Consider the following 14,043-nt stretch of genomic DNA (forward strand, 5'->3'; position numbering starts at 1 on the left):
TTGTTGCTCCAGGATGTTGTCCCTATCAGTGGTCAATAACATAAAATCCTCAACCACATGGACATTACTTCTAACAAAAGACCATTTCTATAAAGTTATAATCATGCAACAAAGCTCATATTGAGTATGTGGGATACTGATTGATAAAAAAGAACAAATTTAAAAGGAAAGATACATAGAAGAATCTACAGGAGAGAAAAACATAATGAAAAAAGGAAAAACCACTGTGTTGCTTATGTCACAGATCCAAAAACAACAACTTTCACAATTGTTAGCAAGGCCATTTATGAATCCACTATGCCCACTGGAAAAGAACAGAACATCCCACTACCATACTCAAAAACTCTACATATGTACACAACAATTCCACCTTGAACAACCTTTTTATGTATACCAAGTAACAAGAAATAAAAACAAAAATATATAATATACAGTTACAGTTTTATGCCATTGAAGAGGGATCAAGAGGACAGGAGGGAAAATTGTGTGGTGTAATGAAAACCATCACTTTCCTCTCAAAGAATTCTTTCTGGACATATCTTTTGGTGATTCCTATAGCTTGCTTAACTCAGTACCTTCTTTAATGCTCATATCCACCACTTCCATGACAGTGAAACTTCCATCTTCATCAACTGTCGCGGTAGAAGAATCCATGCCCGATCCTGCTTGAATTTCTTTGAACATTGCCATTACTTGTATCATTGTCGGTCTCCGCCATGGTCGATCATCTAGACATGCACATGCAACCTTTAGATGTTGTAGTAGCTCAATCTCTAAACTGGGGTCTTCTTTCATAAGTTCTGGGTCGAATACGTCACTTATTTTTAGCTTTGCATGCTGCTTCACCCACCCTACTAGATTATTGTCTCCAAAATCAGCTGAATCTGTAGGGGTCTTCCCAGTCAACAGCTCAAGCAGGACCACGCCATAGCTGTAGACATCCCCTTTAGTGGAGCATCGGAAACTCTGGTAGTACTCAGGTGGAACATAACCTGGAGTCCCCGCAAGCGTACTGACACTAAGATGAGTATCCATTGCACTCATCAACCTTGCCATTCCAAAATCCGAAACACGAGCTTCCAAATGGTCGTCAAGAAGAACATTGCTCGACTTCATGTCTCTGTGAATTATGTGGGGAATGCAGTTATGGTGGAGGAAAGCCAAACCCCTTGCAGAGCCAATGGCTATTTTCCTCCTTGCGGTCCAATTCAACTTGATTCCAGCCTTCCTCCGATCATGTAGAATGTCTTCTAAGCTGCCAAACCTCATGTACTCATATACCAACAACCGCTCTTCACCAACTTTGCAGTAACCCAAGAGAGGGACAAGGTTCCGGTGTTTGATCTTACCGATGGTCTCCATTTCAGCTGTGAATTCGCGGTCTCCTTGCCCACTAATGTGAATTAGCTTCTTGACGGCAACAACACTTCCATCCTTGAGCTGGGCTTTGTAAACGTCCCCAAATCCTCCAGAACCAATCATGCTGTCATTGTGGAAGCCATTAGTTGCTGCAAGAAGGTCTGCAAAAGTGAGCTTCCGGAGGGGTTTCTCAAAGGTGGCAAGGTTGATGCTCAGGGCTTCCCTGGCACTTGTTAGCTTCCAAGCATTGGCTGTGCCTGTCTGTGATCTGCTGTCCATATAACTTTCCATGGACAGATCCTTCTTCTTCCTTTTCCTTCTTTCCACAATGACAATGATCAAACCAAAGATGCAAAACAGAGAAAATAACAAACCCATCGCCACGCTTCCAGCAAGAGATGCTTGTCGCCGGTGAGATTTTTGATGCTGACCATTTGAGGCCTTTGCGCTGGCATCTCCACAAGGAGGGAGAGGTATCCCACAAAGCCCCGAATTGTTTGCATATCTGAAAGCTGGGAATAATGCTAGCTGACCAGACTCGGGAATTGTTCCAGAGAGATTGTTATTAGAAAGATCAATCTCAGAAAGCAGAGTGAGCCCAGAGAACGAACCAGGTATCTGTCCCTCAAGTCTATTATGAGATAGATCAAGAACACCAACACCCTTTAGACCTCCCAGGTCATCCGGAATGGGACCAGAAAGATTGTTGTGGCCTAGATTCAAAATCGAGAGATAGAACATTTTGCCAAGTTCCTTCGGAATACTATCCTCAAGCATATTGTAAGACAGATCGAGAAAAATCATTGAGCCGTTGTTGTCGAATGTATACTGAGTGTTACCCATGTAGACTCTGGTGAAGTTGCAGGAACGTCTAGTTGGCACTCTATCCAATCCCTCCGGTCTGATTCCGGCAAATTCAAGCAGGCTTCCAGCTCCGTGGCAACCAGTACTACCGTCATTCTTCAGATACACATACCTCTTCCCTGTAACCAGCCCTACTGCAATGTTGCCAGCTTGTTTGGAAAGGGCAGGAGGAATACTCCCCGTCAAAAGATTACTATTAAGATCCAACCATACCAAGCTTTTGCAGTCTCCAATCTCCTTGGGGATATTTCCAGAGAAGGAATTGTTTCCGAGTTTGAGAATCGCCAGACTGTTAAGTCCACCAATCCAAGCTGGGATCTCGCCACTCAACCGATTGCTTGACAATGAGATCCAATTCAGATTAGTACAATTGATCAAACTAGAAGGAAGTTCACCAGTCAACCCATTGTTATCGAGGATCAGATTTTCTAGTGCCTTAAGATACCCGAGCTCTTGCGGAATCTCTCCATGGAGCTGATTCAACCACATTATCAAATCCTTGAGCTGAGTTAAAGATCCCAAGCTCGCCGGAATCGTCCCCGTGAGATAATTGAAGCTAAGATCAAGTGAAATCAATTGAGTGCAATCACTCAGACTTCCGGGAATAGTTCCAGTGAACAAATTATTCTGAAGATACAACTCCTTCAAGTTATTCCTAGAACTTTGACACAACCTCATTGGAATAAATCCAGAGAGATTATTAGCACTCAGATCCAATAACTCCAAATTAGTAAGCAGTGAATATGAATCGGGTAAAACCCCAACAAAGTTATTATAAGACAAAACCAATTTCTTCAGACTAGTCATCTTAACAAGTGTATCAGTAGGCAGTTCCCCAGAAAAATTATTGGTGGAAAGATTAAGAGTCTCCAATACAGAACAAGAACCTAAATTATCAGGCACCATACCGTACAAATTATTCGACGAAACATCCAGCTCCACAAGTGTAGAACAAGAATCAGCAAGTCCCAAAGGCAGCTCACCTTGAAATTTATTGCTAGAAAGCAATAGATACCTCAAACTCCCATTCCAAACCAAAGGAATCTCGCCCGAGAATCCGTTCTCCAACACATTCAAGTAGCTCAAATGCTGACACTTAACTAGTCCATTTCCAATTGCACCAGTAAACTTATTAGCTGAAAGATCAAGATGCTGTAAACTTTCGCAATCTCCGAACGACGGAATCTCCCCTGTGAAATTATTCCTAGAAAGATCAATATACTCCAAAGCTTTGCAATCAGTGACTGGCAATATAGTTCCAGAGATTTTATTTCCCTCCAAATTCAACATCTTTAACTGTGAACAGCCACTAGAAACAATCCACTGGACAACATTTTGCGCAGCAAAACGATTGTTAGAAAGATCAAGTGTTTCTAAATCAAGCTTCAGTGAATCTTTCTGTCCAAATGAAACCCCCGACATGGAATTCGATGATAAGTTCAAAAGTCTCAAACTTTTGCAGCTTGCAAAGTTTGAAATATCTGAAATTGGACTCGATATATAATTATGAGAAAGATCTAGTTGAGCTAACATTGAACTACAATGAGATCCCCATACAGAAGAAAGATTCCCAGTGAGATTAGTGTTACTTAATGATAAAGTTTCCAAGTGTTGTAAACTTAAGAGAAGTGAAGAAGCAAGATGAAAGTCTACACTTAAAGGAAGTGAAGTAAGATTAAGTGAAGAAACTTGAGACAGTTTGTTACAGAAAACACCATGAAAGAAACATGGGTCTCGGTTTGCTTGCCAAGTTGATAGAAGATTTGGGTTTTGAAGTGCAAGTTTAAAGGATATTAACTGTTGGGCATCTTCATTTATGGTTGAAGAAGAAGATGTTGGTATACAAGTAGTAAAGATGGTTATTATGAGAAAGTAGATAAAGGGTGTGTGGAAGTTGATGAAATGGATACTACAAGTTTTCATTTTTGAGGTTGAGTGTGTGGAGAATGGATGGAAAGGTTTAGGGTTTGAGTGCAGACATGAATGAAGCTCGGAAAGAGAGAAAGAAAGGAGGCTTGGGTTTATTATTAACTTTCTTCTGTTTTTTCTAATTAGTTGCTGATTAACAACAAAGTTTTTATTATTTGGAGAGAAGAGATGAAGGGGTGCGGGTCAAAAGAAGGAAATGAGGAAGGGTTTGAAACTATTTATCTTGGGTACAGGGACGAAGGGGGACACAGCTGTTGTTCACATGCATTATGTCCCCACTCTTATATATATTATATATTTATTATATTACTGTTCACTATCACTCTCTATCTCTCTATTTATTTATTATTTTTTTTTTTATCTAATTTAGTTTTGAATTGAGTTAATTAGTATCTTGAATTTCTGTTTATTAACGTAAATAAAGTTTCAGATATATGCACATCAAGCCAGTAGAATTTGGGGTTTTGTTGTTTCTCCTGAATATTTTGTTTGTTTTGGCTGCTTCAATCCACCAAATTTAGAATAAAATAAAATCAATTTTAGCTAGATGAAGAAGCTATTTTTGGATCATATCAATTTTGAAAACTATTCGTTTTTAAATAGGCTTGAGAACATAGACATGAATTTCCAATTGTTTATATATCACTCACTAAAACACACGAATTTTTTTGGCAATTCTTAAACGTGTCTTTTTGGTGGTAGGCAACTCATGAAGCGTGTTTCTATGCTAGTATTCTTCAAGCTAAAAACTCAAAAAAATTATTCTGAAAGTTGAGCTCCAAATTTGTTTCCGAAGCAACACTTTATTATTATTTTTTTTGGAGAGTTTTTTTTTTTCCTTTATAATTTTAAAAAATTAGTAAAAACTTAAATTTTTCAAAGCTAAATTCCAAGAAAACAATCATGAGTTGACAGTTGATTTGATTGAATAAAAGTTTCGCGGTTAGAAGTATTAATGAACTACTTTCCGAAAGTTGGTAAAAGGCGTTCAAATGATTTCCTAAGTAAAACAAACGTCCTTGAATTTGTTAAAAAAAAAAAATCAATTATTGAAAAAAGTAGAATTTATTTCGTTTATATAATTATTTGTTAATTTTACTAATCCATGTCTGACTTTTTGAACCATGCCACCAAAGTTACCAACTAATAATTCTTTCTTTATGACTTAGTGGCCTTCATGTTTAAATAAAGGGGGACCACTGACAGTAAAATTTAGTGAAGCTACAAACACAATTTACTGATGTCAGTGTGAATTTACCACACAAGACACTTCCCTTGGTATTCGAGTCATGAAAGAGCTGACAGAATAGAGGGTAATGTAGTCAATTCATAACGGCGAAGACTTAGATACCTCTAACATTTCCTTGTCCGTGCGTGGTGCATAGAATCCTAAACGTGGTTGATCTTGAAATTTTATTGGTGGAAAGAAGAAAGTGGTGACTGGTGAAGTGAGGTGAAGGCTGTTTTCGTCATTGTCGTACATTTTGTCGTTGTGTTGGTCGTGTGTTCAGAGGATAAGGTATGAACTGTTCGCCCAGGTGTTGTACATCAAGAATATTTAAGATTCACCTCTTACTTAGGTAAATTTACGGCGCTTGACATTTGGTAGTTGAGAACTTGATGAGATTACTTCAACTCTTGAAGTTTATAAACAATAAAATTTCGATAGTTTCATCAAACTTTATAGCATTTGCTACATTTTTCTTGTTCATAATCAGACCAAACGAAGATGTATTAGGCCGGGTTAAATTGTTCGATTAAATAATAAGGCGTAAGTTGGGACATGCTCGTGGAACATTCACTGAGAAAGAGCCAAGGCCCAAAGCGGATGGATATTAGCCTCATACGCTGATACACATCAGTTGTGTGTATGTAAATAAATGGAGGAATGCTTAAATATGAATCGATAGCATGTGCGTGGCAGAAGATGGTGTGGGATTTGGACCTTTAATCTTGCACCTGGGAGTAAACTCTTAACACAGATATTATAAGTTACCAAAAAAAACAGATAATATAGAATTTAGTTGACAACCTTTACAATGGGCCCATCATCATTTTCCAATGCTTCTTTCTTTCCTTTTACCTCCTTTCCCAATCCACTTCAAAACGCTGATGGGGGCACTGAAAGTTGAGAAATATTGATGAACTCTCAAGCCAAACGGACATGAAATAAGAGAGAAACAGTATCTAAGTTGGGTCCCAAACAATTAAATATGCCACGTGCCTCTGTCTAGATGCTCATTTTCGGACACGTAGAATGATCTGATTGGACCAATCATTTTACTTTGACCAATCGTCACCGACAATTTATCCAACCTGTTATTGTCATGGATCAAGTGCTCCTCAATTCAAAAGACATTGTGTTCTAAAGAGCCATTGAGCGAAATTTCACAATGTTTCGCAAGAACTTTGGTTCCGTGACTATCATCTAAATGTATATGTTCTTAAACGTAAGGCTCAAGTCCTACGAGCTAGGGCTAGGCTGATATTTTAGTAGTTTAGTTCATTGAGCATCCATGCGCTCATATTGTCAAAGGGCTGTTCATGAAAACCGATCCGAACTGGCCAATTTTTTTGGTTTTCAACATACCCGGTTCAGTTTTTGAGTTTTAAAATGTTAAATCGATGTCAATCGATTCGGCTTACGGTTTCTGCCTTCGATTAATCGAACCGAGCCGAATAGGTGTCCAGTAATAAATATAAACATATTTTCAAGAATTAATTATTAGTTGAACCCTTAGATCTAAGAATGAGTTTCTGACCATTGATTTAGAATGGGCTTATTTCTCTTTGATTCAGCAAACCCTAAGTCCCTTGTGCTCTCTAAAACTCTTTTCAACTAGTTGCACTATGCATTTCTCTCCTTCCCTTTTTCAATGGCTTCAAGGCAACACCTATTTGTGTTTTCACTAATTTTATTTTAAATCAAAGTCTCTTTTTCTCACCCTAACTTCTCACTTTTTCGTTTTTGATATTTTTCAAAAATTTATCATCAATTAATTCATCTGAAAAAAATTATATGGTGTTTTGTGTTTTTGGATCTAGATCCGGTGTATTAGTTCTCGATGAATCTTCTTTGTGCTCATTTATGAATCAAGCCAATTGTTTATAGGCCCAAGCCCATTTTTTCCCTTTGTCTATTCATCATATATAAAGAAAATAGATTTGGTTTTTCATATTCATTTGAGTAATAGGGTTTTATTTTATTGATTCTTGATCTTGATAAATTGCTCCAATTTTGTTATAATTGAAATTCTTGTGTGTGGATGTAGGTAACAAAAACAAATTTTTGTGTCTTTTGCATTGTTCTTCCATTATTATTGTTCTTTATGGTGTGATGATATTGTAGTGGTTTTGCTTTGTTGAGGTTGTTGTGATAACTACCAAAGTCTTGGGTGGGTGATTTCCTTGGTGTGATCTCAAGTTGAAATCATTTGGGATAGAAAGTAGCTAGATTGAGGTGTGACTTTCTAGTGAAATCTCCCAACAAGTGGTATCGAACACGGTTTTGAATCATTGGAACAAAGGTGTGAGAGAGAGAGCTAGGTGTTTTTCCGAGAAGTTCTCGATTGGGAGTCATGGCGACCGAAAAAGGAATATAGAAGATAGAAGTTTGGTTTGCAAATTGAGGATGTTTCTATCAAAAGGATTTTGGAGACATTGAACCGATGAGATTTCGAAGATAAATGGGATTTGCAAGATAGAAACTTTTGGCCACAATCCGGACTGAACCGAACCATGGTATGAACAACCCCTATTTGATGTATTTAGTATGAAAATGTTGGAGGGACCTTGACCGATCACTTAAAATGAATTCAACCAAACTAAGGACCAATTGAGTCGGTTGAGATTACATTTAGTCTGTATCTACTATTGGAGTCTTGTCCAAACAGTATTATATGGGGAATGACCAAGTTGAACCTTTTTGTTCGGGATTAGCATTATCCCGTCATCTCGGGAAACTCGGCCTCGAAAGTAGGGGAAGAAAGTCAAACAGAAGTAAGAAGAAGTGGAGGGGGGAGATCAAAATCTCAAGCCATCAATTTAAAAGCGTTGAACACAAACCTCGAAACATAAGTGAAGTGGTGTCTTTAATTGTGGTAGGCACGGCCACTATAGCCTTGATGGCACCAAAACAACAACAACATTAATAAGAACAAAGAAAAGAATCAAGAAGCTAATGTTGATTGAGATGGTAGATGAAGACCAAACTTTGATATGTTTGATGGAGCAGAAGAAGGAGTCTCATATTTGATGGCAAAGTTTCCATGCTATTCCGAGTTACTGTAATCTAACGTGACCTTGGAACGGTCTTTGGTGGCATTGCCATTGTTAATGATGTCCGTGTTATGTTGAAACACCGGACATGGTTATTAAGGGAAACGCCCGGTTTTGAGGAAGAACGATTTCAAACAATTATTGGAAAGAAGGAACTTGGAAAACTCTAAATACACACACCTGTGGGTCCCAGTCGAATGCCGTCGGCAAATGGCAAAGAGGATCCAAATGTAAGGTAAGTGAGAAATTGGTAAACTCAGAGTCGGCCGGACTTTGACTTCATTGAGAAATTGCATGTTTGGAGAGAAGGGGTGAGTTTTTGGGTCGAACTACCCGAAAGCTAGGGCTTGAGTTGATTCATGAAATATAATGTCTCTTCACTTGGAAAGTTATATTTTGTGACTTTCATTGATGACCATACTAGGAAGGTGTGGGTCTATTTCTTGAGACTTTAAAATGTATTGGAAGTGTTCAAGGCGTAAAGGCCATGAGAATGAGACAAATACAACAACATTAATGAGAACGATAATTATGGAGAGTATATTGACTTGTTTGGCATCAAGATGGAAAAGACTTTATGCGAGGGACAACAACAAAGCCGGATGAACGAAGAACACCGACATATATAGGGCTAGGTTTACAAATGCTGTTATGCAACAGAATTCGAGGAAGTGTGGAGTGGGAAGGATGTGAACCTTTTTTACGGAGTTGACCAAGCTAGAGTAACGATACCGATGATGATCTTGGTTATCGTTTTTGGGATGACCAAAACTTTGATTACTTTGTTCGGTGAGATTATACGACATAAAAAGATAAGGCTCCGTAAAATTCCGCGGATCGGGGATGTAGTGACTTCAAAATAGCACTAAGGAGGTTATCTACCAGTATCCTCCCTCCACCTATTTATTTCTCGATGGGTGAAAATTATTGATTTTATGAATCCATTGATCAAAAGTGCAAACTTGTTTGCATGATCACGGAGTAGGGGTTTTTAGTGTTGGGAGTTGGCCAAAGTACCCGAGGACAAGACTCTCTGAGCAAATGGGTGTATCGAGTCAAGAAGGAACATGATGGTTCAAGAAATATTTGGTAATGATATTCTCCCCAAATACCCGGTGTTTTAGTATTGTTGAGCGGAAGGTTTAAATCTTAAGGTTAAAATGCCGGCGATAGAGAGAATACCAAGCCGAGCAAAAATATGGTGTAGATATATGCATTCGGGAAGCCGAAAATGGATATCAGTGATTATTCCATTGTAATGGTATTGAGGAATTAAGTGACCATGTTGAGCCTTGGAGGAAGGATAGGGGATGAGCAAGAGCTTGCATAAGGGCACTTGGGATAGATTCGATTGGGAGTTGCTTGGAGGTTTATGGCTAACCTTGGCAAACATCATTGGGAAGCGGTGAAATGGAAGTATCTAAAAAGACCATGATGAATGGCCGAGTGTTTCTTTAGTTTTTGGATTTGGATTGAGTTGTTACAAACCAAGTGGGAGATTGTTGGGTTTGTTGGAACCGCCGAGCTTTGCCCCCGTGATACCACACACTCCCCTCGTTTCGATGAAACATGATTTAATCACTATAAATAGCCCATTTTACTTCCCCTTTATGTACACATATATAAAGAAAATAGACGTTACAACTTTGAGAGATTCATTAAAGGCCTCTTTTGATTCTTGAATTAAATCTTTAACATAACATTTACCGAACCACCTAAATCTTTGTGTAAGCTATGAATTGTGATGATATTTATTTGAGGTTGTTGTGATAACTTGGGTGGGTGATTTCCTTGGTGTGATCTCCAAGTTGAAATCATTTGGGATAGAAAGTTTAGATTGAGGTGTGACTTTCTAGTGAAATCTCCCAACATTTTGGATCTAGATTATTAGTGGAATCTTCTTTGTGCTCTTTATACAATCAAGCCAATTGTTTATATTCTTTTTTCATCTTAATTTGATTTTTCATACTGAGTATAATATTTGATTAGAGTTGATCATTGCTTATTTTGTAATAATTGGATTAATTGGTAACAAAAAACAAATTTTCAGATCTGTTATTGTTCTTATTATTTCGTTTGGTATGGTGAAAACTGAAAAACTGAACCGATCCGAACCAATTTTTCGATCCGGTTCAAAATCGGTTTATAAGATATATCAGTTTGGTTTCGGTTTTTGTTTTTGAGAACCGATGATTTCAGTTCGGTTAGAATTTTCAGTAGGAACCGGACTGAACCGAACCATGGACACCCCTAATTGTCATAATACGAGTTGAGCTTGACCGAGCTTAAAACGAGTTAAGTTCGACTGTTTGGGTAGTCATTCTCATTTTGTCTGTATCTACTATTGAAAGTCTTGTTAAACAGTATTATATATGTACCTTTTTGTTCGGGATTAGCATTATCCCTAAACTCCTAACTAATTTGTCTGTTAACTCTTAATTTTCCCTCAAATAATCTATTTTAGGCGCAAACATATCCTTTTCATCTAAACTGAAATCCAATGTTCAAAGACATGGACAAACTAGCTAAACTTGATTGAGTGTAACAACGAAAGAAGACCAAACTTCTAATTCTGGTGTTGGGGGCCCAGAAGAATCCAACTCATATTTAGTGGCAAAGTTTACTATTCCGAGTACTGTAATCTAACGTGCACTTGGAAGTGGTGGCATTGCATTAATCACCCATACAACACCGCACGTGGACACAAACACACGCTCAAACAATTATTGGAAAGAGAAAGAAGAAACTCCAATACACACACCTGTGGGTCCCAGCTTTTATATCGTAAGGTAATGAGAAGCAATTGGAGGGAAGTTTGGTAGGGGTGATTGTAGACATAAGTGGGACCGAAGACCATGAAATATATGGTGGTAATGGTGCGTAGGATAAGACTTTAAAATGGTGCGTAGGTTAAAATATGTCCAAATACAACAACATTAATGAGAACGAAGACTTGTTTAACGCATGACAATTGACAAATGCTGTTATGCAACATTATTTACGGAGTTGCACGATACCACTTTGATTACAATTATACGACATAAAAAAGATAACTCCGTAAAATCTAGGGGATGCAAAATAGCCCTCTACCATATTTCTAGCGGGGTAAAATTATGATTTTATGAATCCATTGTCAAAGGTGCAAACGGTGTTTGCTCACAGTATTCTTGATTTCAAATGGAATTTTGAAATTCGGTCGAATATTTTTATTTTTGAAAAAACAAAAATAGTACCAAAATAATAATTTACGATCAAAATTTGGTAAGAATTCTGGTTTTCAGCCGCGGCCGGAATTCTAGTTTTTAGAACTATTAATTTTTAGCATAGTTCGTGATTTCAAAGGAATTCTGTTAAATATTTCGGTTTTTAGAAATTTAAAATTTCGGTTCAAAAATTGAAAAATATGAAATTTAAGAAGATAGTCAATATACTAGGAATATATTGGAATAAGAGCCGGAATTTCAGTTTTTGAGATTAGTCAGAATTTCAGATATTTTGAAATCTTGAACTATAGGTTTTACTTTTTAGATATTCTGAAATCCCAAACTATAGTACCCAACACCGGCCGTTTTGTAATTTACTAGTTTTTTTTGTACTGTTACTATTATTGGTAACTACATGACATATTCAGCTACGGGTTGCATTGCTGCAACTTCGAATGAGTTGCTTAACGTCATTCTCGAAATGTTGTTAGACAAACATAAGCATGTTTAATATGCAGGTGTGTTGGGTGAGGGAGTTGTGTGGTTCCCACTTTCTTTTTGGTCTTATCAGGAAGTACAAAAGAGATGGAAGAATGTAAATCAATGCCACGTGAGATATAGCCCCACATTAAATTATTTCGTGATGAAAGAGATTTTCCTAAATTTGCTTCTTTGACAGAGATAAGCCCATCAAGTGTTTTTTTCTTTGATTGTGAATGAGTGTTGATCTTTGGTTGTTCTTGATTTTCTGCAACCAAATTTCCCTTTCCAAAGAGACGCAAGTATATGTAGCTCATCATTCCATCATCAACAAAAGGGCTCTAGCCCTCTTTTCATGTACTTAGTTGCAACTCTTATAATGTGTTTTCAGAGACCTTTAAGAGGAATACAAGTGCTAAACTCTGTTGCATTAGTGCACCTCCAACTAGGTGACCAACGTCAAGGGTCTGGGGATCGAACTGCCACATCAATGAATTACTGATCTCATTTAGAACAGACTTGCTATATATACATATGACCAACATACTGTACTACTTAGGCTGTGTTGGTTTAAAGTACAAATTTTGAACTTGAACAACAGGGGATGAATCAAGAAACTTGCATGTATTTTCAGTGTTTCACCTCAACTAAAATCTACGAAAAAAAGGGTGATAAAAAATGTGAAATGCAGTGCCAAACTTTGTTGGCCATTTTAAAAATTGCAAAGCTTTGTTAGTCTTTACCTCCTTCATTAAGATTTCAGTGGTGGAGACACCTAACAATCATTAGTCTCTTTCCATTTTGCAGTTAAAATTATTTTTGGCTGTAGTCTGTAGAGGTTCCAAATTTGGAGGACAAACAGCACAACTAAATGGTTATTATCCGGTAAGTTTTTGCTTAACATTAAGCTGTACTCAGATTGGTAGTTCTTCTTGGTCAAAAGAATCAAGTATGGGATGAAAAGTTCATTTATGGATACTTGTGAAGTTATGGGAAACCTTGTTTGTTTAGATATACATCCCACGAGTAATGCTATTGGGATGTTCACATGGATCACTTGCTCAATGGAGGATAAGATTTTAGTAGAGGTAAAGACACATTCTATTTGGGATAAATGTGAGTATGTAAGTTTCCAAAGTTCAACAATCATCTTAAAGGTGATGGAGCACTCCACCTGAGTGCGTGTTGACCCAATAAGTTCCTCAATGTTGAAAATCAACAAGGAAGAACTGTGACGTCTTTTTTGGGCATGGGATGTATCACACTGAGAGGAGAGAAGTTGGAGTACCGTCATTGAGTTGGTTTGGGCCTTTTGACAAGCCATACTAAGCACTTTCAACCCGGGAGCCCATGTAGGTCCATTATTTTACATAAGCCCAAGCACTACGGAAGCCATTTTCATCACACCTATTAAGCAAATCATTGAAATCCTATCGATGCGTATTTCTCATCTTTGGTTCCAGATTAATGTTTTGTCTGATCCAATACCAATTTGGCAATATCGTTAACCCGCAGCAAGAAGTAATGAGCCATTCATGGGGCCAGGTGAAGAAAGTTTGATCCTGATTTAAGTTATCAGTTTATCAGTTCTATCAGTTCATCGGCTATGCTGATTTGCACCTAGCAAGAGTGGACAAGATCAAAACCCCAAAGTGCACTTTCTGATCCAATAACTCTGACGTTTGCTTTCCACTCCATAGTGGACTTGCCAAAACTCGTTACCAATGGGTTCTACTGTACTCAGATTCTCAGAATGATCTTTCACAGTGGAATCCCAATAAAAATGTTCGATGTGGTAATAAGATCTAAACAAAATGCTGCTGCTATTTCAAGTTCACAATCTGGACCTACTGATCCTAAGTGCTACGTTGTAGCACTAGGCGGAGTGATGAAACCCCATCAAGTAAGCCTCAAGATGCACATAAAGTCA

General features: G+C 37.8%; 1 protein-coding gene across 1 annotated transcript; it reads right to left on the reverse strand.

The window, feature by feature from the left end:
• Positions 1–203: 203 nt before the first annotated feature.
• On the reverse strand, positions 204–4,347 carry BRI1 (Leucine-rich receptor-like protein kinase family protein). Its single transcript, XM_086607343.1, has one exon. The coding sequence runs from the start codon at positions 4,144–4,146 to the stop codon at positions 553–555; it is 3,594 nt and encodes a 1,197-aa protein (XP_086463469.1). The 5' UTR covers positions 4,147–4,347; the 3' UTR covers positions 204–552.
• Positions 4,348–14,043: the final 9,696 nt, after the last annotated feature.

Source organism: Coptis chinensis, chromosome 4, assembly GCF_015680905.1.
Source record: "Coptis chinensis isolate HL-2020 chromosome 4, ASM1568090v1, whole genome shotgun sequence".
NCBI classification, from domain to species: Eukaryota; Viridiplantae; Streptophyta; class Magnoliopsida; order Ranunculales; family Ranunculaceae; genus Coptis; species Coptis chinensis.